At 46.7% G+C, this 23,440-nt stretch overlaps 1 protein-coding gene across 6 annotated transcripts in view; it reads left to right on the top strand.

Moving 5' to 3' along the window:
• RORA (RAR related orphan receptor A) overlaps positions 1 to 23,440 on the top strand; it is a gene marked incomplete at its 5' end in the record, with an annotated part of 361,111 nt that overhangs the window by 270,254 nt on the left and 67,417 nt on the right. Inside the window, one exon of one of the 6 annotated variants that reach the window (XR_014519226.1) lies at positions 3,149 to 3,354. The exons of 4 other annotated variants lie outside the window; for them this stretch is intronic. Coding sequence is in view for 1 of the 2 variants with exons in the window: in XM_083475829.1 (XP_083331955.1) it covers positions 3,171 to 3,354 (184 nt within the window). Of the gene's footprint in view, positions 1 to 3,148; positions 3,355 to 23,440 lie in introns of those variants that run through there. One more of the 6 variants, XM_083475829.1, reaches the window with a different exon arrangement.

The following is a 23,440-nucleotide window of genomic DNA, read 5'->3' on the forward strand; positions in this document are numbered from 1 at the left end:
GCGCTTGCAGGAGTGCCATTCTCAGAGACACTCTTCTTCTTAAACAGCTTGCAAGTACAAGTAGGGCTGGTTCCAGATGCTGTGGGCCATTCATATGCAGCTACGGGAAACAGACGGGCCTGCGCTTATCCGCTCTTAGATATACATGCCACAAACATAATGGCACATCCATGTACTCCTTCCCACTCAACATATAATAGACAAACACCATATAACAACACGGGGACATGGGTGGCGCTGTGGGTTAAACCACAGAGCCTAGGACTTGCCGATCGGAAGGTCAGCGGTTCGAATCCCCGTGACGGGGTGAGCTCCTGTTGCTCAGTCCCTGCTCCTGCCAAACTAGCAGTTCAAAAGCACGTCAAAGTGCAAGCAGATAAATAGGTACCGCTCCGGCAGGAAGGTAAACGGCATTTCCGTGCGCTGCTGTGGTTTGCCAGAAGCGGCTTAGTCATGCTGGCCACATGACCCGGAAGCTGTACGCCAGCTCCCTCGGCCAATAAAGCGAGATGAGCGCCAGAACCCCAGAGTCGGTCACGCCTGGACCTAATGGTCAGGGGTCCCGTTACCTTTACCTTTATGTAACAACACAGCAGAGACACAATACTCGGGTTTGTAAGTGCAGAGGGCAAGAGACAGGCACCCTCTGCACACCCCCTCACCCGGCAACACTGCGCTCTGTCCAAGCTCTGTGTGGCAAGACCCCATGTTGGCCTATTCACATGCCAACAGCATAGCGGGAGAATCAGAAGTGGAAGGTCCCTTCATCGTAGTCACACCCACATGCCTTGTAAAATTATTCAATAATCTTACAGTTATACAATAATAATAATTAGGAATACATTATAACCATCAATGCAGATCTTCATGTGTTGCCTTTCAAGTAACAACTTGAGGAACATTCTCTTGAAACGGAAGCAGCCCTTGCATTTTCAGTGTTCTTGAATGCTTAGCTTTGGCACATGTAGAACAACTCCTTCTTAGTGTTTTCCTTATGTGCCATCTGCAGAGTGACCCTAGGAGCCGATCCTCTGTGACTGATGGACTGACTGATTGGATGGCTCTAGGACAGTGTTTTTCAACCTTTTTTGGGCAAAGGCACACTTGTTTCATGAAAAAAAATCACGAGGCACACCACCATTAGAAAATGTTAAAAAAATTAACTCTGTGCCTATATTGACCTATATATAAAGTAATTCTCTTGAATAGGAATCAAATAAACACAAAGAAAGTATTTTATAATTACTTTATTATGAAATAGTAAGTAAACAGAAATGTGAAAAATTATAAAATACTTCATTTTTAAATCTTTCGAATTTTTCAATTTTTCCCATGGCACACCAGGCAACATCTCGCGGCACACTAGTGTGCCGCGGAACAGTGGTTGAAAAACACTGCTCTGGGACACTGGCGATAATGACTCTGGCCCACTACACAGCATCTGCATATGGGACCAGGAAGCAGCGAGTATGTGTTGAAGGGTGTGCCTTCCATGAAGCCATTTGCAAAAGCAACTGGGGGTCCAGGTGCCTGCATTGCTCACATGTGAATGGTGTGTATGGATGGGCTGATGTGGACATGTGGACAGAGACATACCTAGGCTCCCTGTGCCCTTGGCAAGGTGATGTTGGCCGCTCAAAGCAGTGGAGGAGCAGCCTGGGGAGTGCATGGCGGGCAGGCAGATTCCTAGCCACTGCAAGTCGGAGGGGGGAGGTGCAATTTTTGCCCCCAGCCCAGGCCTGCATCCTTGGTGAAAGCCAACCAGCCCAGCCCCTAGCAAACCCCTGGATATTGGTACATAGGGCTGTCCACTGTTTTGTTTATCACAGACTTGAGCTGGGCTTGTGAGTTGGCGCAGTGCATCAAAACACCTGAAAGCACTGAATAGGTAAAGGAGATGGCTGAGAAGCAGGTGGCCTCCAAAGGTTGTAGCGGGTGCTGGGAAGTCCCACCTTTTCTCACCAAGTGTTGTTCCTTCTCACCCATTTTGGAGCTGGGCCTTGATGCTGAAAACAAGGCCTGAGTGGCCTAAGCTGACCACGTGCTGTGGACATCTTTTCACAGTGTCATCCATGAGCTTTGCCCAAGTCCCTGTCCAGAGTCTAAAATTCTCCACAGGGGAGATGATACAAGAAGCTGAAGGAAAGGGGGTAACTGGGAAGGTAGAGAACCCCTGGTTCGCTCTTCCTATGCTCCAACTGCCTCCTTCTGCTGGAGGAAAGAGCTGTGTATGCCACAAGGCCTACCTTGCACCCCCTAGACTAGGCACCTACCCTCATAGAATTGTAGGCTTGCAAGACACCTCAGGGTCACCTGGCCCAAGCCCTGCAATGCAGGAATCTCAAGTACTGTAGATCATATATGACACAGAAATACGGCCTGGAGGACTGTCACCAGTGCTGAAGCAAGTTTCAACGGCCAACCCACTTGGCTTCCTTATTCCTGCAGAAGAAGTCATGAAGCTGAACTGGGGCCAGTGGCAGCGTCCAGGACTGGGGGGGGGGGGGGTCATACACATTCAGTGCAAACGTGCATTGAATGTCAGGGAACTGTCAGGGCTCTTTCTCGCCCCCCTGACTGTGTGTGTGTGTTAAATAGCTTTGAGACTTCAGGGTTGTCACCCTGTGTGACACAAGAGTAAGCCAATACGCTGATGAGGACCCTAAGCCCATTTCCCCGAAAGTAACCTCGCTGACTGGCCTTCCAGCTGGGGTTCTGCGCAGCTCAATCAGACGAAGGTTAATGTTTAACAAAATGTTTTAGGATTATTTTTTTAAGCGTCTAAAGCAACCATTATAAAGGACTGCTGCGAGAAATCGCCTTCCCTTCCATTGCAAGGAGTCTGGCAACACGCGCAGACGCCCCTCGCAGGCGGCCCCCAACTGCTAACTCTTCCCCGGGGGGGAGTCCGGATCCCCGCGTTGCGGCGCCCGCTGCCTCGGGAGAAAGTGGCCCCGAAGTCCGGGCGCTTGGTGCCGAGGAGGCCCGCCGGGGAGCCGGCTCAGGGGCGGCTTCCCTCCCCCGCGGATCGGGGCCCCGCAGGAGGAGGAGGCGGCGGCGCCGGCTGCGGGATGGCGGGCGGGCCGGAGCAGCGTCCGCCCCGCCGGTCCCCCTGCCCCACCTCCAGCGGCAGCGCGTTGGCGGGCGGGCGGGGGGGCCGGGCCGGTCACATGGCGCCTCAGCTGGGCCGAGGCGCGCCGGAGGAGGCGGAGGCTGCTGCTGCCGCTGCCGCTGCGGAGAGGGCCGGTCGGGGCTGCTGGCAGGCGCTGCGGACGAGGCGGACGCTGCCCCGCGAGCCCCGAGAGCGCCGCCGCCGCCGCCAAATGCTGTGCTTGGTGATCGCCGCGATGAAAGGTGAGCCGCGCGGCGGCGCCCGACCCGCCCGGGCTGCGGCGCTGCTTTCTCCGGCTCCGCGGGACCCGCCAGGGAAGCGGCGCTCTCGGCAGCCCAGGCAGGCGCTTCCGCGCGCGGTCCGGCTCCCGCCGCTGCCGGGTCGGTGCCTGCGGGCGGGCGGGCGGGCGGGGGCTGGGAGGGGGGGCGTGAGGGGGCGATCGGGGCGCCAGGACGGGGCGGGGGAGAGGCAACTCCGCGCCCGCGAATCCGAAAGGGCTCTTTGGCGTTACGTAAAGTGACCGCTCGGAATCTACCTCCCGAAGTTGCCCCCGTCGTCACGTGACGCCCCTTGGCTCGGGGTGCAAGCCTCTTGGCGGACACGTCGGAAGGGGCCTCTGGCCCGCTCGAGCCGACCTCGGGGCAGGTGCCCCGTCCTGGAGAGGGCCGGGCTGCCCTTGGCAGTGAGTCTGCTTCATTTTGTGTGTCTTTGTGTGCCACTAACCCAGTTGTGGTCTGAAGTCTGCAGAGTGCTGGACTTGACATGCCACATGGACCCCCCCCCCAACTTTCCAGGCATAGACTCTGCACGGTAAGAGAGGGCACTTGAGCTAGAAGGACCTGTAACTTATTTATCCTTCCAAGTTTGAAGTCTTTAAAACGTGATTTTTAGATGTGATCATTGCCTATTGTTAAATATTGAGGGGAATGCATAGCTTCAGAAACATTCTCCTCGCCCAGAACAGACAGAATATTGAATTGAGGGGAAACTTTGAAGCACATGCTATTTCTGTGAGGCGGTGATGGAGGGGGACACCAGAGGCATGTGCCCAACTGCAAAGTAACAAGTTCTCCGCTCAGCCCTACATGCTTGTGGTTACCTTCCATTTCCCTCATATTTTACGTCCTCACCATGAGGTTGGGTTTGGATTTGAAAATGACTGATAGGACCCAGAACTGGCCAGATGATCTATTTTGCGGTGCATGTTTACTTGGATATAAATCTCACTGTTTTCAGTGGGGCTTATTCCCAGGAAACAGGGCATAGGACTACAGCCTCAGTGGACCAGCGGATGTGGCAGAAAGTGGGTAAGCTTTGGGGTTGCAAGGAACTCTTTGTCACCTGAAAATGATAGCAGGAAACTGAACTGGGTCTGAATGAAAGTGTTTGAGGATAACTACCTTAAGCTGGGGAAAGGAGATGTTAGGCTAAGGAGAATTGTGACCGACAGCTGTGAGCAAAACCCTTTGCATGCCGGTCAAAAAGACCATTAATCCAAAATGCCGTCTTCTGTGCTGTTTGGTAATAGTCAGGCATAATCCGCACTAACCCCGTGTTCTCCACAGTGTCCCTTCCCCAGCTATAAAGCTTATCAGTTGTTGTCAGTTGCTGTGTTGATTTTGTTTCCAGTGTGAGAGAGTCTTTACACTTAGTATATTTTATTGTTCTGAATTCAGCTCAGCCAAGACATCTGTCAAAGGTCAGCCTTTGTGGCTCTGCAGGATCTCTTGTTATTCAAAGGCAAGAAGGCAATTTATGCTCTCCCCACAAACTTAAATGGGAAGAGATTACTTTCAACCCCTCCTCTGTAGCACAGGTTCAGCGTAACATTGACTAAAGTTGCACAGGGGACATGGATCAGGCTGTGTTACTCATGTCTGGTCTCTAAAATGTGATTTATCCCATTTGGCAGGACTTCTGCAAAGTCTCTGGAATTCTGCACAGGCAAAAATAGTCGGTTTTTAGAATCATATCCATTTTTAAAAGAGGAGCTAAAAGGAAGAACTGGATTGACCTTCCTTGATTGGATCATGGAAAATCAGAGGTTTTTAAAATCCCAGTCAGTGTCTGTCCTCAGTTGCCTTGGTTTCAAGGAAACCAGCGGAAGGCTTGCATTTTTGTCTGTGTGAGAAAGAAATGCAAAACTTTTTGTGGAATGTTTTCAATTAGCTCTTCTGCAGTATAACAAAGTGATTTTGCAATTTCGCATAGTTAAAATATAACTAAATTGAAATAATGTGACAATCTTGATAGTGAATTTTGTAGAAACACCATATACCTTATTATCAAGTAACACAATTTTCATGGTGTGGTTTCTCTGAAAAGAATACACAGTCTGGATTTCTCTTTCTGACTAGGGCACTTAATGATGGGGCTGTGGTGTGTTTTTTCATGATGATTCTTCTGAAAACAGATTGGTATATTTGTTGCTTTTTTATGAAGCAACGCACTAAATGAACACTGTTAACATTCCATTAAAGTCTAGTTTGGCCTATACATTTTTTGTCATTGGGTGTAGGAGAAGTTTGATCAGCCGAAAGAGAGGCACTGCAGTCATTATTAGAACCCTGGATCTGGTTTCCTGGAAAGGGTGGAATCAAGATGCAAACCAGTATAAATATGGCACAGAGTAGTTATTTTAAGTCTTATTTTGTTGCATAAGTTTAAGAAATGTATCTCAATGTGTAACCTGCTTGTATCCCAGAGCAAATGCAACAAGAAATTACAAAACAAATTGATAGTCTCTTTTTAGCAGTGCAGCCCAAACTTCTGCATGTCTACTTGGGTGTAAAACCTATTGAGTTCAGTAGGACTTACTCCTAGGCAAATCCATCTGGTACCAAGTTCCACTAAACACAACATGCCTAGGATTTGTCATTAGACAAGCTCTTACACAATTCTAATTTATAAATTAAGGTCAATAATGTTTTTTTAAAGATCTCCTGGTATTGTTATTAAGTCACTTAACATACATTGGATTGAAGCTTCTTGTGCTAACCTATTTCATGTATTTATTTATTTATTTATTTATTTATTTATTTATTTATAACTGGAAACACTTCCTAAAATACGTCCCAATGCCAAGGAGGCAGACTTGGAATCAGACCCTACTGAATTAGTAGGGATCGACTTCCTCGGAAGCTGCATTTAGGACTGCAGCCTTAGTGCAGCCAGGGTGGCTCAGTAATGGAATCTTGCAGAAACCTCTGAGCTTTGAGCTATTTAAGCAACATGGAGTGCAAAGCTGATCCCACCGTGCAGCCCTGCCACAGTGAGGTTGCAGATTTGGGGTGCTATTAAGGGAGACAGAAAGAGAGTCACATAAGTCTGATCCATGATCCATGATCCGCTGGGAAGTAACTTTGTTCAAGTCCATTGAAATGAATGGGAAATGCACAAGGGCAGTGATTTTCAACCAGTGTGCCAGGGCACTCTGGAGTGCCTTGAATGCTGGTCCGGGGTGCTGTGGGCAACGCTGGCCTCTGTCACACTTTCCTTCCTTCCCTCCCTCTGATGCCCTCTTGCATCCCTGCCTCCCAAAGACTTCCACAGCTGTTTGCTGCAGCAGCCCTGACTACAAGTTCCCCTGGTGAATGGTGGCTCTGGGGCTGGCCAGGGAGTGCTGACTGCCAGGAGGTGAGGCGCCTCAGAGACCAGGGGTGGCTGCTGCAGCTACCTGGAGGACTCTCGAGAGGAGGCTGAGGGAATACTCCACAAGGGAAGGTGTTTGAAAAAGGGTGAGAGGCTGCCAGCTTGGCAGGCAAGGGATGACATAACTGGGCTCCTGAGACCCACAGGGGTGCCACAGAAAGAATGCAGTTGGTCAAGGGAGCCGTGAAAATCTCTGCACTAGGGCATCACTTGTGCATGTATCCCCTATGTTTCAATTGGCTTGTTCACCTCCGCCAGCTCCTGTATTAATGCATGGGAAATATATTGGGCCACCCGGCTTGCTTGATAAAATGGAAACAATGAGGGAGGACTGGGTTTTAATGGAGTGCCTATGGATGGGGCGAGGAGAAAGATACTGGTGCCAGTGGCATGACTTGTCAAGGTCCCTGCAAAAGCTTTTTGCGGGATGTAGTCTTTGATACGCTGCTTTTGCCTGGGCTCGCTAAGTGCATTTAGGTGCAGATCTTTCCGCCTGCCATGCCATGATCGGGGACAACTGATCTCTTGCAATTACTGTGAATGTCAGTGTTGAGTTATCTTCAGTTTTGACTTGTGACACTTTTACTATCTGGCATTTCATTTCATTTCATTTCAAATGCTGTAGTTGAAATGTATGCTAGAGTGAAGCTTGGCTACATTTGCTTTTTGCCCTCTTAGGTCTCCCTGGCAAATAGGTTTGTGAAAATTATGATCCCCCCACCTTTCCTGCTCTTCCTAAAACCCCATACCTCTTGTGTTGCACTGACCTCTGGCTGCCGGGAAAGAATGGATTCTCTGTGGTTTGCTCCAACAGAATCAGACCAAAAGCAATGGGGAAAGCCACTTTAAAAATGGTAAACTGAAATACATCGGTGGGAGATGCAGAAATACGTTTAGGTGGTTGTGATGTTTTATTTATTCTTGGTGCCGTCATTGGAGTTTTGAGGAGATGTAATTATTTATGACTGCTCTGAAGATGAAGGAGAACAAAAGTGAAATATACAAATTTCTGTGGTCTTAAAATAAAAATAGGGAGGCAGAAACCCGTTAACTCTCTTCCTTCAAACAAATGAGCTTCATAACCAAAGATGGTTTGTGAGCTGGTAGCCTTATGTCAGATACCTTTTTCTTGCTTCATAAAGCACGAACAGGACCATTGTGTACAAGGGAAGGAAGTCCTTCTTCATGCATGTGGAACTTGCTCCCCCAGGAGGCAGTGTGACCACCAGCTTGGATGGCTTTAAAAGAGGACTAGATAAATTCACAGAGACTAAGGCTGTCTATCGATGGCTAGTAGCCAGGATGGCTCTGACATTCTTCTGAACACCAGTGGCAGGAAGTCACAGAAGGAGAGAATGTTCTTGTGGTCAAATCCTGCCTGTGGGCTTCCCAGGGGGGCATCTGGTCAGCCACCATCAGAACAGGATGCTGGAACAGAGGGGCCATTGGCCTGATCCAGCAACCTCTCATTTTATGTTCTTATGTGGGGAACAGTGGCAGCAATAAAAGGGCCCATTGATGGGTTCAGGGCCTGCTCAGATGCTAGACAAGGTGATCACGGCCAGCCTCCAGGAAAACTTCTGAGGAAGCACTCCTGGGCAACCAGCTACCTTAGCTTGTCCCCCAGCTCTCCTCAGTCAACCCCCCCCCCGAAGACCTGTTGAGGTTTTATAATTAAGCAGTCAGAGATCGTGTGAGGATTATGTGGAACTGGGTGTTGTTAATAATATAACCACCCCAAGATCTACAGATGAAGGGTGGTTCACAAATAATACTAATACTAATACTAATACTAATACTAATACTAATACTAATAGACCCTGGTGATGATAGCAATAATATAAAATGTTTGCATAGCCCTTTAGCAGGTTCCAAGTCCTTCAAGCTACGCTAATAATCCTTAACTGCAGAGGATTGGCCAGAGAGAGGCTTACCTAAGGCCACCTGGAGACAATGTATATGAAGCACTATGACATAATGCTTATGCAAATACTGAGTGGTGGTGTCACTGAGCAGCAAGACAAGATGTTGTCATGGAGGTGTGCCCAAAAGTAACAACAGGCTGCTCTGCTATCCAGGTTCCTTGTAGTTTTATTTCATTCAGCACATATCTGTACTGATTTCAGAGGATTAGTCAAAGAGGGTTGTGTTGTTGTTCTTGTTTTACTTTTAGTGTTTTGGGTACCAAAATTGCAGGGATACCCATGCAGCTGTCCATCCTGTGATAACAGCATGCAATCTTTCTCGTTTCCATCTTCTCCTCCTCAGAGATCTTTGGCAGCAATCATAACCATACAAGCACCCCCCCCCCAACTTACTCATATTCTACTCAAGCGCAACTATGTATATGAGTGGCACCAGGAAATAAATAAATAATTCAATTCAAACCTGGAAATGGCCAGAGAGGGCACTGGAGAGTCCTCATGGCTTGTGAGTAGACCCTCCCGGAGCCTGAAGAGAAGAAAACCTGCCATCAGATCCCTGGGCAATTCCACATTTATAGCTGAAGCTGCCTTGTGCTTTGTTAGATCATTGGTCCATCTAGTCCAGAAAGCCTGGTGTCTCACTGAGAAATTCTTTTCCCAGCTGTGTTATCAAAGATTTAAGTGTGGACCTTTACTGTGTGGACTGCTCTCACGCTTATCATGAGGCCTTTGGAGTTCAGCTCTCAAAGGTTACAAATGTAAGAAGAGCCAAGCTGGGTCAAACTACAGATCTATATAGTCTAGTCCAAAGCTTCCTATTTTTATTGTTATTATTATTATTTATTAAATTTGTATACCACCCTATACTCACAGGTCTCAGGGTAGCTTCAACATAAAATCACAATATAAAAACAAAAAATACATAATTAAAACAAAAACAACCCAATACCCCCCAATAAATGCCCACAAGGAGTTAGCAAACAGGACACGAGAGATGTAGCCCTTCGGTGCTGTTGTTATCCAGCAACTGGTATTAAGAGCTGCATTTCCCCGATCCTGGAGGTAGCAAACAGGCATCATAGCTAGTAGCCAGTACTAGCCTTATCCTCATGAATTTGCTCAATTTTATTTTAAAGCTATTTAAATTGGTGAGCATCATGACAGCTTGCGATAAGGGTCTTTGCTTTCTATCTGAGAACCTTTTGGCAGGACAGAGCCAGTGATTTTGATGCCTTCAACATCTTCAGGCAGAGGCTAGAAAGTCACGTATCAGAGTCACATATCAGACTCTGTCTGTCTTTGGATTTCCTGCATTGAGCAGGGGATCAAGGCCCAATCTGACTTCATGATTCTGTGCCTTGGACCAAAACTCAGTGCAAATGCACCCTGATGTGGGGCACAGACCCCTGGGAACTCCTGTGCCATAAGTTCCCTTTCAGTGAAATGTGAAACTGTATAAGACTATGCCAGTGTTGTCTTGGCTGTTCTAGCTATCCATGTGCAACCATAAAGGAATCTGCTGGTGGGCTTTCAAATCCATTTTGGATTCACCACAGTTTAGTGTTACATCTGAACTATAAACTATGAAGCAAGCCACCTTCATAATGCATTGATTGAAGTGGCCATGTTTCAAACAAACCATTGGTAAACTGTATCAACCATTGGTAAACTGTATCAACCACAGTTTACAAAATTCACCGATATGAAAAACTGTGGCTGATAAGAAGTGGAAGATCACATTTCAGTAGGGGTTTGTGCCAGAGGTCTTCCCAGTGGTCTGATCTACCCCTCATTCTGACCCAGCCCTTGGTGGTCTCCAAGGAGTTTCAGCTCTTGAGTGATCTCCATGTCTGTGGACACTGATCCGTTGCCAGTGAAGAACTCGCAGCAAAAGAGAGCATGTTCTGCTGTGTGAGTTCACTGCTGTGCTTGGCAGTTTCGTGACTTGAAAATGCTAAGCCTGTTTTAACTTGTGCAACACTGAGAGAGGGGGGAAATATCCCCAAAACACGTTGGTGTAGGCACTCCACCCACAGAGGCTTGACTGACGTCAATGAAAACTCTTGAGTGTATGTAATGTGGCAGGATCAGGCCCTTGGCTGAGGGGTGTGTGTATGTTGTTGTTTTTCATGGCACATTAATGAACACACCTGTCTGGAAATACCTGCAGTTCAGAGGCATGTTAGGTAATGGCAGCACCCAGGCTGTTCTTGTGGGTTTTTGGGAAGCAGGTGGGATTACCTCGTGAAATGGGAGATGTAAGGAATGTTCTTTGGCGCTGTGCACGTTCTGTCCTGCACCTTCCAAGGCGTCATACTTTTCTGCTACTGAGGATAACCCCACCCACTGGACAAATCAAACCGTCAATCCAGGAGACAGCCCTGCAAGGAACACCGAACTAACAGGGCACAGTTTCGCCCTTGCTCCTGGGTGTAGGATCAGGATACGAGTCAATGGACTGTGTGCTATTTTCCCATTAAGAAATATTTAGAACGTAAGGCGTGCTTGCTGGATCAGACCAATGCCCATCTAGTCCAGCATCCTGTTCTCACAGTGGCAAACCAGAGGCCTGGGAGAAGCCCACAGGCAGCACCCAGGCACAAGAGCCCTCTCCTCTCTCGTCACTTCCAGCAACTGGTATTATTTAGAAGCTTTACTGCCCCCAACTGTGGAGGCCAAACACAGTCATCGTGGCTAATAGCCATTGATAGCCTTATCCTTCATGAAGTTGTCTAGCTGTCTTTTAAAGACATCCAAGTTGGTAGTCATCACTGCGTCCTGTTTAACTGTGTGCTCTGTGAAGAAGTCCTTTCTTTTATCTGCCCTGCAGTTCCCAACATTCAGCTTCATTGGATGTCCACAAATTCAGGATGTACGCAAGAGAGCAGGGGAAATGGAGAGTGCCCTTGTGTAACTTGCAGGCCGCCTTTTGATTTGCACCAGGCTCTTGGCACTCAAGCAGTGGCCAGAGAGGTGACATCTTGAGAGGACAGGTCTTGAGATGATATTGTTTGGGGCACATAGCTGTGTACACTGCTATTCCTTGTTCAAACTATAAATCCAGTTCTGAGTTGAGTAAGGGGGTGGGATGTTCAGATCAGCTGCATCCTTGTGGTACTTCACTGTCAAGACCAGTCTGGGTCACACTAAGGCATGGCTCCTTCAGGAGTCCCTCCCTCCCAACTCTTCAAAGCCTCATTCAACCCCACCTTTCCCAGTCTCTGTATCAACAATTTGTTAGAACAATATAAATATATCATTATCTTTCTGGTAAAAAAAGAAAAATTGGATTCTGAATGTTCCTTTCCTGGCAGAGCCTGGAGAGAAATGCACATTATTTTTTTGTGCCCAGCTATAAGTGTCCAAGAGACTTCTAGAAATGGTTGGCTAAATTATGATAAAATCTGGATGATTTAAAAGGTTCGCTTCATTTCCTCCTTTTGCTCTACTTTGGCAGTCAGAGCATAACTTTAAAGCATTCACCTTTTTGGTACAGTATTTATCTCCCAAACTACAATTAGCAATTGCAGCTGATAACTCGAAATGATCAAGTGAGCAGCCCACTCTCTCCTTCCAGGATGTGCCTTTTTGCTTGAAGATTTATAGCTGAGGAATGTGTTGTGCAAATGGTTCTGCAGCTGTCTCAGAGACCTCCTCTGCCACCGCCTTGAAGCTCTTCTCGCCTCTCAGGCCTGTTGTGGTTGATGAAAGATTCTTGATTCTCAAAAGTCTTTTGTTGTTCTCAGCCTGAGCCTTACGAAATGGAAACCAAGATTTTTGAGTTCACACTTTCTCTTCTCATGCTTTGGAGCGCTTGCCCATGGTGTGTGGCTTTAACCTTAACTAAGAGCCCCTACATGCGGGCTTAACTTGCCAAACTAAGCCCTGCCCCTGGAAGGTGTGCACCAGTTTGCAACATGGAGACCTACTCATTCCCATGCCAGTAGAGGCTAGCAAGATGGGGCAGTTTTCTTGGCCATGGCTTATGGGTGCAAATGTACACTTAATCATGGTTAATGGAAGCCATGCTTTGTGAATCCCAGAAACCATGGATTTGTGGCCAGTGCTTGGCTTTAGTCTATGTGAACATAGCTATGAAAACAAAGCATAGCTGAATCATATATCTGCACAGGGTCGGTGCATAAAGGCTTTTCAGTACTGTAGTGGTCAGAATTACCACCACCCTTCCTGTCCTGTGCCTATGCAGGTCTTCTTCCTGCAGGTAAGACACTGTAACTGAAAATGCACAGGCAGACCTCTGTTTTGAGCAGGCAGTTTCCCGCTGATCAGTCTTCCCACCAGGCTGGAAGATGCTTAGATGTTCTTCTGAACAGAGATTTCCCAATTCTTGATTTTCCATCTCCAGGAATATCTTGGAGCTCCAGGCAACTGCAAACCACATGGTCCAGTCGGAGGTCTGCATTCTAGCCAGGCAAAATCATCTCATCTTAGCAGAGCAGGACTACCTTGTCTCACTCTAGTACAGCCTTCTGCAACCTGGTGCCCTCCAGTCCTGTTCTAAGGTGAGGCTGATGAGAGCTGTTGTCCAAAACCACAGTACAGTTCAGGGAAGGCTGGCCCAGCTTAAGTTAGCCCAGTATAAATTCAATTTATGCTGCGGTATGGAAGGGAACAAACAGCTGCTTGAGTTGTTTCTGCTCTGTGTTGCCACTGGACTGGGAACTTCTGTAACCTTTCCTATGTTTAGTATGTATTTATGGGGTCTGTTACCTGGTATTTATTGTCCAAAAATAAGTTTTATGTTTATTTATTTAAAACATTTTTTACCATGCTCTTAGGCTGAAAAGACTCCTAGAGCAGCTTGCAAAGATCAGTAGCAAAGTAGCAAGTTGTTCCTGTACATTGTTGTGTGCAACAATTGCCTTTTGCCGCTCTGCAAATCTGTAAGCTCATTTTCTATTTGGAAAAAAAAACCTTCTGTATTATTTTCCCTGAGTTTTTGAAAGCAGCCACCTGCGCACTCAGACATGCACACAAACACCCCTACCAGATTTGACTCTCCAGGTTTACTTAGGAAAAAGTGTGAGTGTTTGTGTTAGAAGCTTCATGAAAGCCAGTACTTGGAAAATCTGAATGAAAAGTACATCTTCCTTTTACATTCAGAAATGTCTGTCTGAATCATTTTAGGACTTGACTGCAAGTCATGCTGTTTAAGTGGAGCTTAGCAGTGGAGCAGTCAGTGGGAATTCCAGCTCTCCTCTGTCCTCATCCTGGACATTGATCCTGCGAACTATTTTTATTTTAGTCATTTCGGGATATAGCTTCAGTCAGCTCACCCATACTGTGTAAGCACCAGAGCTGCACAGCAAACAAGAAGTGAAGATTGCTTGGAAACTCATCACTTTTGCACCCAAATTTTATGCCTGTGTTGCTGTTGTTTTATGGCTGAAAGTTATTGCACTTGCGACTAGTTTATATAATCAAGGAGGATGTAGTGAATTTCTCCAAAGGCCACCTGCGAAGGGTTGACTTCAGGTTCCATCATATTCCGACTGGTCTCCCTGAAGATGGGGTCTGGGTCTTTACTGTGGAGCTGTGTGGAATGTCCTTCATGGACTCTGCCCTTGGATGTGTCCCTCCCTAGGTCCCAGTTGCCTGTCTATTAAAACTTCTCTTTTGCAGTTTTTGTGGGGTGGGGGGTGCTAATTCTTACACCTGGTTTGCTCCTTCTTGATGCTGTTCCTGTAGATCTTTTTTTTTTGCTTGTTATATGGAATGTCTTTCATTGAAAGCTGCCTTGAAATCCTTCTCTTCTTTAAATATTCAGTGGTATGTAAATCCAATAAAATAAGTATCTAAGCTTTTCCTTGATTTTACCACTTGAACCTGCAAGTGGCTGTTTCTTGTTTGCATACTTCCCTTAAAGGCCAGGCTAGGGGCACTCCATGCACATAGAAAAGTGGCATACTAAGGGAGACACGTAGGCCGAACTTTCTTCCTAATACAGTACTTTTCTATCTGCACAGAGTTCCCTAGTCAAGAAAGAGTCATTCACACATACACAGCTTTAGGTGCATAGCCCAGGACTAGCTTTGCTGCTTGAGTTTGGGGATGGTGTAAACTGGTCCTCAGGGCCATTTGGGCCCCCTTCTAAAGTTCATGTCTGCTTGGCTGTCACAACGGAGTGCTCTTAAGCAAATCTGCATGGACACAGCTGGGGTCTGCAAAGAAGCTGCTGTATTAGACAGGAGGGGACTTGGAAGACTGGCTGCATTGTCATCTTGCTAGTAGTAATCAAGCCACATAAAGTTTGACATCAAAGAGAGCAAAGCACACTTTGTGGCAGGCAAATACATCAAAGCATCGGCACAGGACAAAGAATTGTGGAGGAAGGCAGCTGAGTTTCACCAGCTGGGTCTCTGCGGGTGAGAACAGAAACCTTAAAAAAAAAAAAGTTGGAAAATGGGCCCCTTTTTCTCAGCTTATGACAAAAGGGAAAGACGCATTTAAAGAAAGGGATTGTGAAGCTATTCTCGAGGCTTTGTGTGAAAGCCAACAACAAACCTTAGCACAGAGAGAGAGAAATGGAGTCATTTTTGGTACCCTTCGTAAAGTCTCTAAACTACATCCTGCTGCCTTGGCTCTGCAGCTTTCAGAGTCTGGCTGTCATTATTTCCCTGTCCTAAGTTACCTTGGTGTCCGGGACTTAAGTTTTAGCTGGGGCTTCACTCTGGAGCGGAAACATCTGTGGAATCATTCATGTCCAGTGCAATAAAAGAGCAATACTCTCTTGTTGAGTATTCATAACCTGCCCACCTCTGATGGAGGGTCAGTGACTTCCAGGCCAGGTATGTTTCTGCTCCAGCATCCTTTCTTTAAGAAGTGAAGCTCTGTTGGGATTTTGCTTACATTTCCCAACATTCTCTCAAGTCCTGGCACAAATGTCCCCTGCTTGGCCTTTCCACCTGTAGCATGTTTGGACAGGAACTCCCAGTTCAAGAGGCAAGAGACCTTGAATCCGGCACAGTTGTTGCTGTGGCGTGAAGGGCGAGGATTGCACGTGTGGAAGGGGCCATCCTTCGAAGAATGACATCCACCAGGAATACATTCACTAATGAAATGTGGGGCCTTCTCTGCAGCGGCCCTCAGATTGTGGAATTCCCTCCCCACAGAGGTGTGCGTGGCTACAGTGCTACAGGTTTTTTAAAAATTCAGTACCTTTTTCTAACGGATTTGGCACAATAAAGGAGAGCCCTGATCCTGATGCTATATTTCATAGTGGCTTTGGCTTTTTAGGTTTTTTAATAGTGGCTTTGATGTGCTTCTGGGGGCCCATGGTTTAAATCCTTGATTATAATGTTGCCAGTGCCATTCCTAGCTTCGTTGCTGTTGATATTGGAAGTTGTCTTGTGAGCTGCCTTGGGTGTGCCATGCTGCAAAAAGTGGCATATAGGGGAATAACGGCAGTTTGATGCGCACTGGTTAGGAGTGCCAGACGAGGACTGGGAGACCAGGGTTTGAATCCCACTCAGCTGTGAAGTTCACTAGGTGACTTTACGCCAGTCACTCGCACTCAGCCCAACCTCCCTCACAGGGCTGTTCTGAGAATAAAATGAAGTGAGGAGAACCATGTTGGAGGAAAGGTGAGATATCAATTATGTAGTAGCAGCAGCAGCAGTAAATATGACTGTGAGAGCCAGCTCTGCCATAACTGCTGGAGAGTCTCTAGGGTAGCTGGGGCTGGGAGGCAGCCAAGAGCCCCAGAGAATTAGTCCAGCACGGACAAGTTGATCATATGGAGGGAATCCAGTAGATATTGGCAGCTGTAGCATGGGATGTCATCTGGGGCTACCTGATTTCCAGGACCACATGGGAGATCATCTTAGCATCCTGGCTTGAAGTTCTCTTCTCCAGCCAGTGGTATGAAGAGCAGGGAAAATTTGTCTGACATTCAGGGCTTCTTGGGTGAAACAATTCAGACTTGACAGATTCCAAATGCCCTTTGCCAGATGCAGCCCCAGTTGTCTGCCCTTGGTGCAGCTGGCGAGGAGGCTATCCCAGAATAAGTCTACACGTTAGACTTGGTTTGTTGGCCCAATTACAGGTTAGAGAATTTGTTTTAAAAATGCTAAAAATCTCTCTGGAGATCTCAGACGGCTGCTGAATGTCCATGTGGCAGGTTTGGAAAAAAAGAAAAATGCATGCACAAAAATCCCTGAGGCCTTTCCCCCCAAAGCTGCTGTTTGCATGCTTTCTTAGTTACTGTTCCATCCAATATTATGTGAGAGTCAGCCCAAATATGTCTGGCTCCTACACTACCAAAGCCCACACTGGCTGCCTTTTTTTGCAGAATGGAAACTCAGGCATCTGTGTTTCTTTTTTTGCTGACTCAGCTTTCCTAATGCGTGGTGTGGGTGTGGAAAGAGAGAGAGAAAAATACAGATTTCCTGTTCTGATATTTAAATTAATAGACAAGTGTCTGAACTTTAAAGAACCAGCCTCTGCAACTTGCGAATGAAACCTGCCAGCAGCTTAAGATCAACCCTGCTCCCATTTATGTATTGTTGTTTCCCAGGAAGGTAGCAAAACCACGACCCAGCTGCTGGGGGCTGCACCCAGCTTGGCATCCCGCAAAGTTGCACAGGCCTCCTCAGTTCCGTACCTGTCAGCAAACTTCCTGCTCACGCACCTGAGCCATGGGCAAATCTTCCCTCTCAGATGAGGGACTGACAGTAATGGGAGCTGTCTTCTCAGCGCAAATCACAGTGTTGGGGGAGTGGCTTTCATCAAAATTGCAACAAGGGATGCACTCCCCACTCCTAGCACTGGCTGCAATCCAGCTAAGTATCACACGCACACATGCCAGCAGCTGCCATTTCTTTCTTTCTTTTCTATTTAAAGTATGAAGGCACATTTAACATCAGGTCTTGTTTGGACCACGGCTGAGAGAGTGTGGGTTGGCCAAAGTGTCAAAAGTGAGATGGTTTCTGAATCCCAGCCCAGCCTCTTAGCCACGGCGCTGCAGTGGTTTGGGGGATTTATGCAACAGTGACTTTCTGTAGCCGCCTTGTACTTGAGACCCAGGTGGAAGAACACATGCCATGGGCGGGGCTATAGTGCCACCCATCTACTAAGCAAAGCTCAAGAGCACGGAGCTCCCTGGCCTTGTGGGTGGATGCCGATTGCATGTTTATGCCTTCCAGAGTTGAGTCTCACATGCAGCTGCATGTGGTGGTTGCATCAGCACACTCCGTGGTGGACAGTGGAGTTGTGTGAAGTGTCTTTTGTGCAGACACTGATGTGCTAATTTCCACCGTGGGGTGATATTTTGAAACTGTTGTCAGGCATGATTCATGGGGAAAGGGAGCATGCGACAGGGGCAGGACCTACTGCCAGGTTCCTGGCCCACCTAAGAATTCTGGTTTGCCAAGCATGTTGCTCGCTGCCCTTTGAAGCAAAGCAGTTGTTGTTCCACAAGGCCCCCATGTGCTCCCTGGGGCAGGGTAGGGGGATCTTGTCTCCCATATCCAGACCCACTTGATATTCACAAGGGCAGTATTTATGTTCTGAAGTATTTGATCCATTGCTTCCTAGTTCCTTCCATTCCCAGATTTTCAAAAAGATTGAAACTGGAGCTGAGTTGAAACAATTTGTCTAGCCTTGTGACTGTTTTCATGAGTGTTGAGATTTTCATCTCTTCCTCCTCTTACAGTTCTTGCAAATATACCCGTAAACATACAAGGATTATTTCAGTGCTCACTGCCACTTTGGCTACGTGGCTTCTCTATTACCTTTTTCTTGGTGGCCATCACTGTCCTTTTGTCCCCTCTCCCATTTCCCCTTGTTGCTGTTCCTGCATCAGGTCACCGCAAGTCACATCATTTGGGTGGGTGCCATATTGCATTTTATGTGATGACCTCATGGATGCTTGCAAACAAAGCAGGTCACCAAGTTCAGTGAAGGCAAAGGAGGCTGAGAGTAGTGAGGGCAGCCAAGAAGAAAAGGGATGCTGGTAGGAAGCGGTAGGGTGCCCAGAGTCATCAAAAGAGCACAAGTGTCCCTCAAGTTCCCCCCCCCCCCAATAATTCAGTGCATCAAGTATGCTAATTTCTTAAGGATTTGAAACAAGTGAATGGTAGTCGCTGCTTCATTTGCAAGAACAATGTTTCCCCTTTTGAAGATCTACTTTGTGTCATGCTTAGCTAAGGTGCTTTGGGATTTGGGTCAAGCCTTTCCTTTTTAAGATACACTGATGGGGAAAACAAAAGTTTTAGCAAAATTGTTTACTCCATCTCTCTGGCAAGAATCTGGCAACTCTGTTGACTTAAATCTTGGAAAGACAAACTCTTGGAAAGGATAGCACTGGATTCTTCAAATCCCCTTTCCAAAGTCCCTTCTGTTTAGCATGCAAATTGAATTCACTTGATTAGTAAAAAATTTAAAGCTTCCCATCTCAACCAAATTCCGTTCTAGCAAGCAGGCCAAGACTTAAGGCGTTTTTGTGGGGGAAACCTGCTCTTCTATTTTTTGAGACGTCATCTCAAAGCAGAACAATTTTGTTTTGATTTTAAGATTGATGTAACCAATCCTTTTTCTTAGGGTGGTGCTTTGCCAAGTGTTGCCGCTGTGTGTTCTCCATTCATTATAGCATGGCTTGGGAGTTGCTCCCTTGAAGGCTTTCTTGAAATGAATGGAAGTTTTACTGCCTCATTCCTTGGCCAGCAGCAGCTAAAACCTAGCTATAAACACCCCTGAATGCCACTAGAAGCCTATGGCAACAGGGCCATCTGCCCTGTGGCTAAAATATGGCAATTAAAATGACCAGTCAAACTAGGCTTGAGGGAGAGGCCCAGAATTTGGGTGCCACCAGAGAAAAGGCCCTTTCTTGGCTGCCACCCACTTGACATTTGATGGTGGGGTTCGTGTGGGGAAGGCTTCTGAAGATAATCTTACCTGCACTTTTTACTGGTACAGCAATCTGAAATTCTCTTTTCTATTAAAGGTGCAGAAGCGCTGTCTCCCCCCGCCCCAACCTAGCCACACCAATTAGCAGGCAGGTTCATATTGGAAAAAGAGGTGCAACATACAAAGCCCATCAGCCAAGTAGAGTGGCCCACAAGGGGCTGAATAAACCCCTTGCTGCCTTCCTGGGACTATACAAAAGGTGGGCGGAGGGAGATGTTAAGCAAACATCTGACAAGATACAGGGCTTGTATTCAGCTTGTTGCATTGAAAGGGGCAGGCCTTCTCAGTAGTGGCACCCACCCTGTGTAACACCCTCCCTGCAGATGTCAAGGAAATAAAGAACTACACAACTTTTAGCAGATGTCTGAAGACAGCCCTGTATTGGGAAGTTTTTTGTTTTTGATGTTTTACTGTGTTTTCATACATGCTGTAAGCCACCCAGAGTGGCTGGGGAAATAACAACAACCATCATCATCATCATCATCATCATCATCATCTTATCTATCTATAATCCCTACAAAGTCCTCTGGACCTGCCATGGTTATAACTGCTTTATGCCAGGAATTTAAAAGCATGAAATAAGGTAAACAAATATATATGGTGTGCAGAACCACAGAACCAGTGTTAGAAACTGTAATACGAAAGCTAGGCGCTAAATGGCACCTTAAACCGAGGTTATGGGCGCAACAACAGAATGTCTAGGGGCACTTTTTTATAACAAGAATACAAAGCTAAAAATGAATGAACTGCAACTAAAGTATTATTTTTCACATAGTCAGTCCTTCCCCTGCCCACCCCCCTAATATTATAAGAGGGTCTCTTCTCCAGTCTTCAGAGAGTAGCTGTAAGTGGGGAGGCAGAAAAAGTTCTTCCTTTCCTCCCACTCTGCTGTTCTAATCTGAAATCTTAGGCACAGTACTACCCCCAAAGCTTAGAAACTGCTCACACTAATGAAATTCCCTGTCACAAAATGCTCCTAGAACGATGGGAGTTTTGAACACTGCACAGAACACAGCTTAATTTTGTCTTTGGCGTAGGTTTCAGTGCCCAATGCTGTTTTCTTGCACTGCATCCATCCGCACCAATAGGGCTTGTGCAGGAGAATTTTGCAGTTGATTGTGGGTGGAGTCCGCCTGCCGTCCATTATGGATCCTTAATGGGATCCCAGACCCACTGTCTGTGGCACAGGAAAGCCACCTCTGCAGTTGGGACCCAACATTTCCCCACTAAAAGGTGGCAGCTTAGTGTAAGTAAAATGCAGTGACATCCGTAGCTGACCTGGAGACCAAAAACTGTTTCCAGACAGTCTTTTGTTCTCCATAACCAACTTTCTGGTTTTTTTCCCTTGAAGAAAGTGATCAAACCACTTCTGTTGGCATATAGAAGGACTACTTCTAATAATTGTCTTGGCTGCAAATTATTTAAGGGGAAGAAAGTGTTGATGTGTATATCTGGCACAATAGCAGCCAAGTCTTGAGAATGATTTCCCTTTTTGTGATGAATAAGCTCTTTCAAATGTCTGCAAAATATTATGCTCCAAATAAATAATTTGAGACCCAAAGCACTTTTTTAGAAATAAGAACTAAGATAGCTTCTGGCAGATGGTTGGTCAAAATTCTGCTCTGTTCAGAGATCGCCAAATCATTTGATAATGAGCAGAACTGGAAGTTGCTAGGTCAATCTTCTACATATATTTAAAATATTTATTTTAGGCATGGCAGCCATTTTACCACAGCCCAGCACACAGAAGTGAAGCAGGCAACACTTCTGGGCATGGACACAAATGATGGGGAAAGTTTCACCTGGTTAATTGATGTGCTTGCCCGCTCTCTGAGCATGTGCAAAAACAAACAAAGAAACCCTGAACATTTTTCAACCCTATGTATATGTCATGGCTTTGGGCTGAGGGATGCAGGTAATGTGGCCTATTGAATCAGCTTTCTCCAAGCTGATTGGGGAAGGCCAAAAAGCCAGTATAGTATTTAATGCTTCAATGCTTGGGAAAAAATGTATGGGTGATGACTGATGTGATTTCAGGAGTCAGAAGGAAGTGTTAGGGTTAGGGTAGGTTTCCAGTGGCCAGGGTGCACTTTAAGTGTGTTGCACCTTCTATCTTCGTCTTGGCTAGTAGAAGCAGAGTGAATTCTGCAGAAGAAGGGAACTGCAATCATGTATATTGGCAACAGAATGCAACTTGGTGCTGAATTTGGCTCTTCCCCTCTGCCGGCAGCTCTCTGCAAATCTGTACATCCACACAGACCTTCCCAGATATTAAGATCAGCGAGGGTTGGTGAGGGGGGGATGTTTCAGTAGTTCCACCTCCCTCGGTTAGCTTGTAGAGAGTGGGGTAGGGCCTTCTCTGAGGCAGCCCCTAAGCTGTGAAATTCCCTCCCCACAGAGGCGCACCTGGCACCTTCTTTGTACAGCTTTCAGCGAATGCTAAAGTCACACCTCTTTACCCTGACCTTTGACAGCCGAGATAAAGTGTTTTCAGGGCTCACACTTTTCATAGAATCATAGGATTTTAGAGTTGGAAAGGACCCCAAGGGTCATCTAGTCCACCTCCTGCAATTCAGGAGTCTCAGCTAAAGCATCCATGGCAGATGGCCATCCAGTCTCTGCTTAGCAACCTCCAAGGAAGGAGAGTCCACAACCTCTTGAGGGAGATCGTTCCACTGTCAAATAGCCCTTACTGTCAGAAAGTTCTTCCTGATGTTTAGTCGGAATCTCCTTTCTTGTAATTTGAAGGCCTGGGTTTGAGTCCTACCCGTCAGAGCTGGAGTAAACAAGCTTGCTTCATCTTCCATGTGGCAGCGCTTCAGGCATTTGAAGATGGCGATCATATTCCCTCTCTATCGTCTCTTCTGCAGCATAAACATATCCAGCTCCTCTGACTATAATCTGTTTTCCCTGTTTTTAATTTAATAATAATAAATACTCTGTAATTTCATGGATAAGAAAATAAGAATGGAACCTGCGGCATCAGAGCAGTGGCCCCTCTAGTCCAGCTCCTGTTTTCACAGTGGCCACCCAGGTGCGGGTGGGAACCCAGCAAGCAGGATTTGAACCCAAGAGCCCTCTTTCCTCCATTGTGGAGGCAGAGCACAGCCATCAGGGCCAGGAGCCATTGATAGCCCTCTCCTCCTCAAATTTCTCTAATCCTCTTCTAAAGCCATTTAGGTTGGTTGTCTATTTTTCTTTAGTTCTTCTGAACTGTTGCTCCTGAGGAATATGGTCCACTCATTTTACTTCCTGGTGCCTCTTGAGGTCCTTTCCTCTCTGTAATCTATTGCTTTTTCTTTTTGGTGCTGCCCTCCATGTTCCTCTTTAACTGCGCATTCCCTCACCCTTTGAAATAGTTCTATACTGCCCTTCAAAATGCAAAATTTCCAGGGCAGTTTGGCCTTGAAATGCAAAGCTCACAGGCTGGAATGGTGTTTTAGATTGTTTTCAAGGATGTACTCCTAATCTCAGTGTTTTGTTTTGGGGTGGGTGGGGGCAGCCTGTTCTAGATGGGGCCACATTTCCTCTAAAGGAGTACAGTGGTACCTCGGGTTACAGATGCTTCAGGTTACAGACACTTCAGGTTACAGACTCTGCTAATCCAGAAATAGTACCTCAGGTTAAGAACTTTGTTTCAGGATGAGAACAGAAATCGTGCTCTGGCGGCGTGGTGGCAGCGGGAGGCCCCATTAGCTAAAGTGGTACCTCAGGTTAAGAACAGTTTCAGGTTAAGAACGGACCTCCAGAATGAACTAAGTTCTTAACCCGAGGTACCACTGTAGTCTCATAGTATGGGGTCTCTTCTGGATCCACTGTTGTCATT

This window comes from Podarcis liolepis, assembly GCF_965112155.1.
Source record: "Podarcis liolepis genome assembly, chromosome: 14".
Taxonomy (NCBI): Eukaryota; Metazoa; Chordata; class Lepidosauria; order Squamata; family Lacertidae; genus Podarcis; species Podarcis liolepis.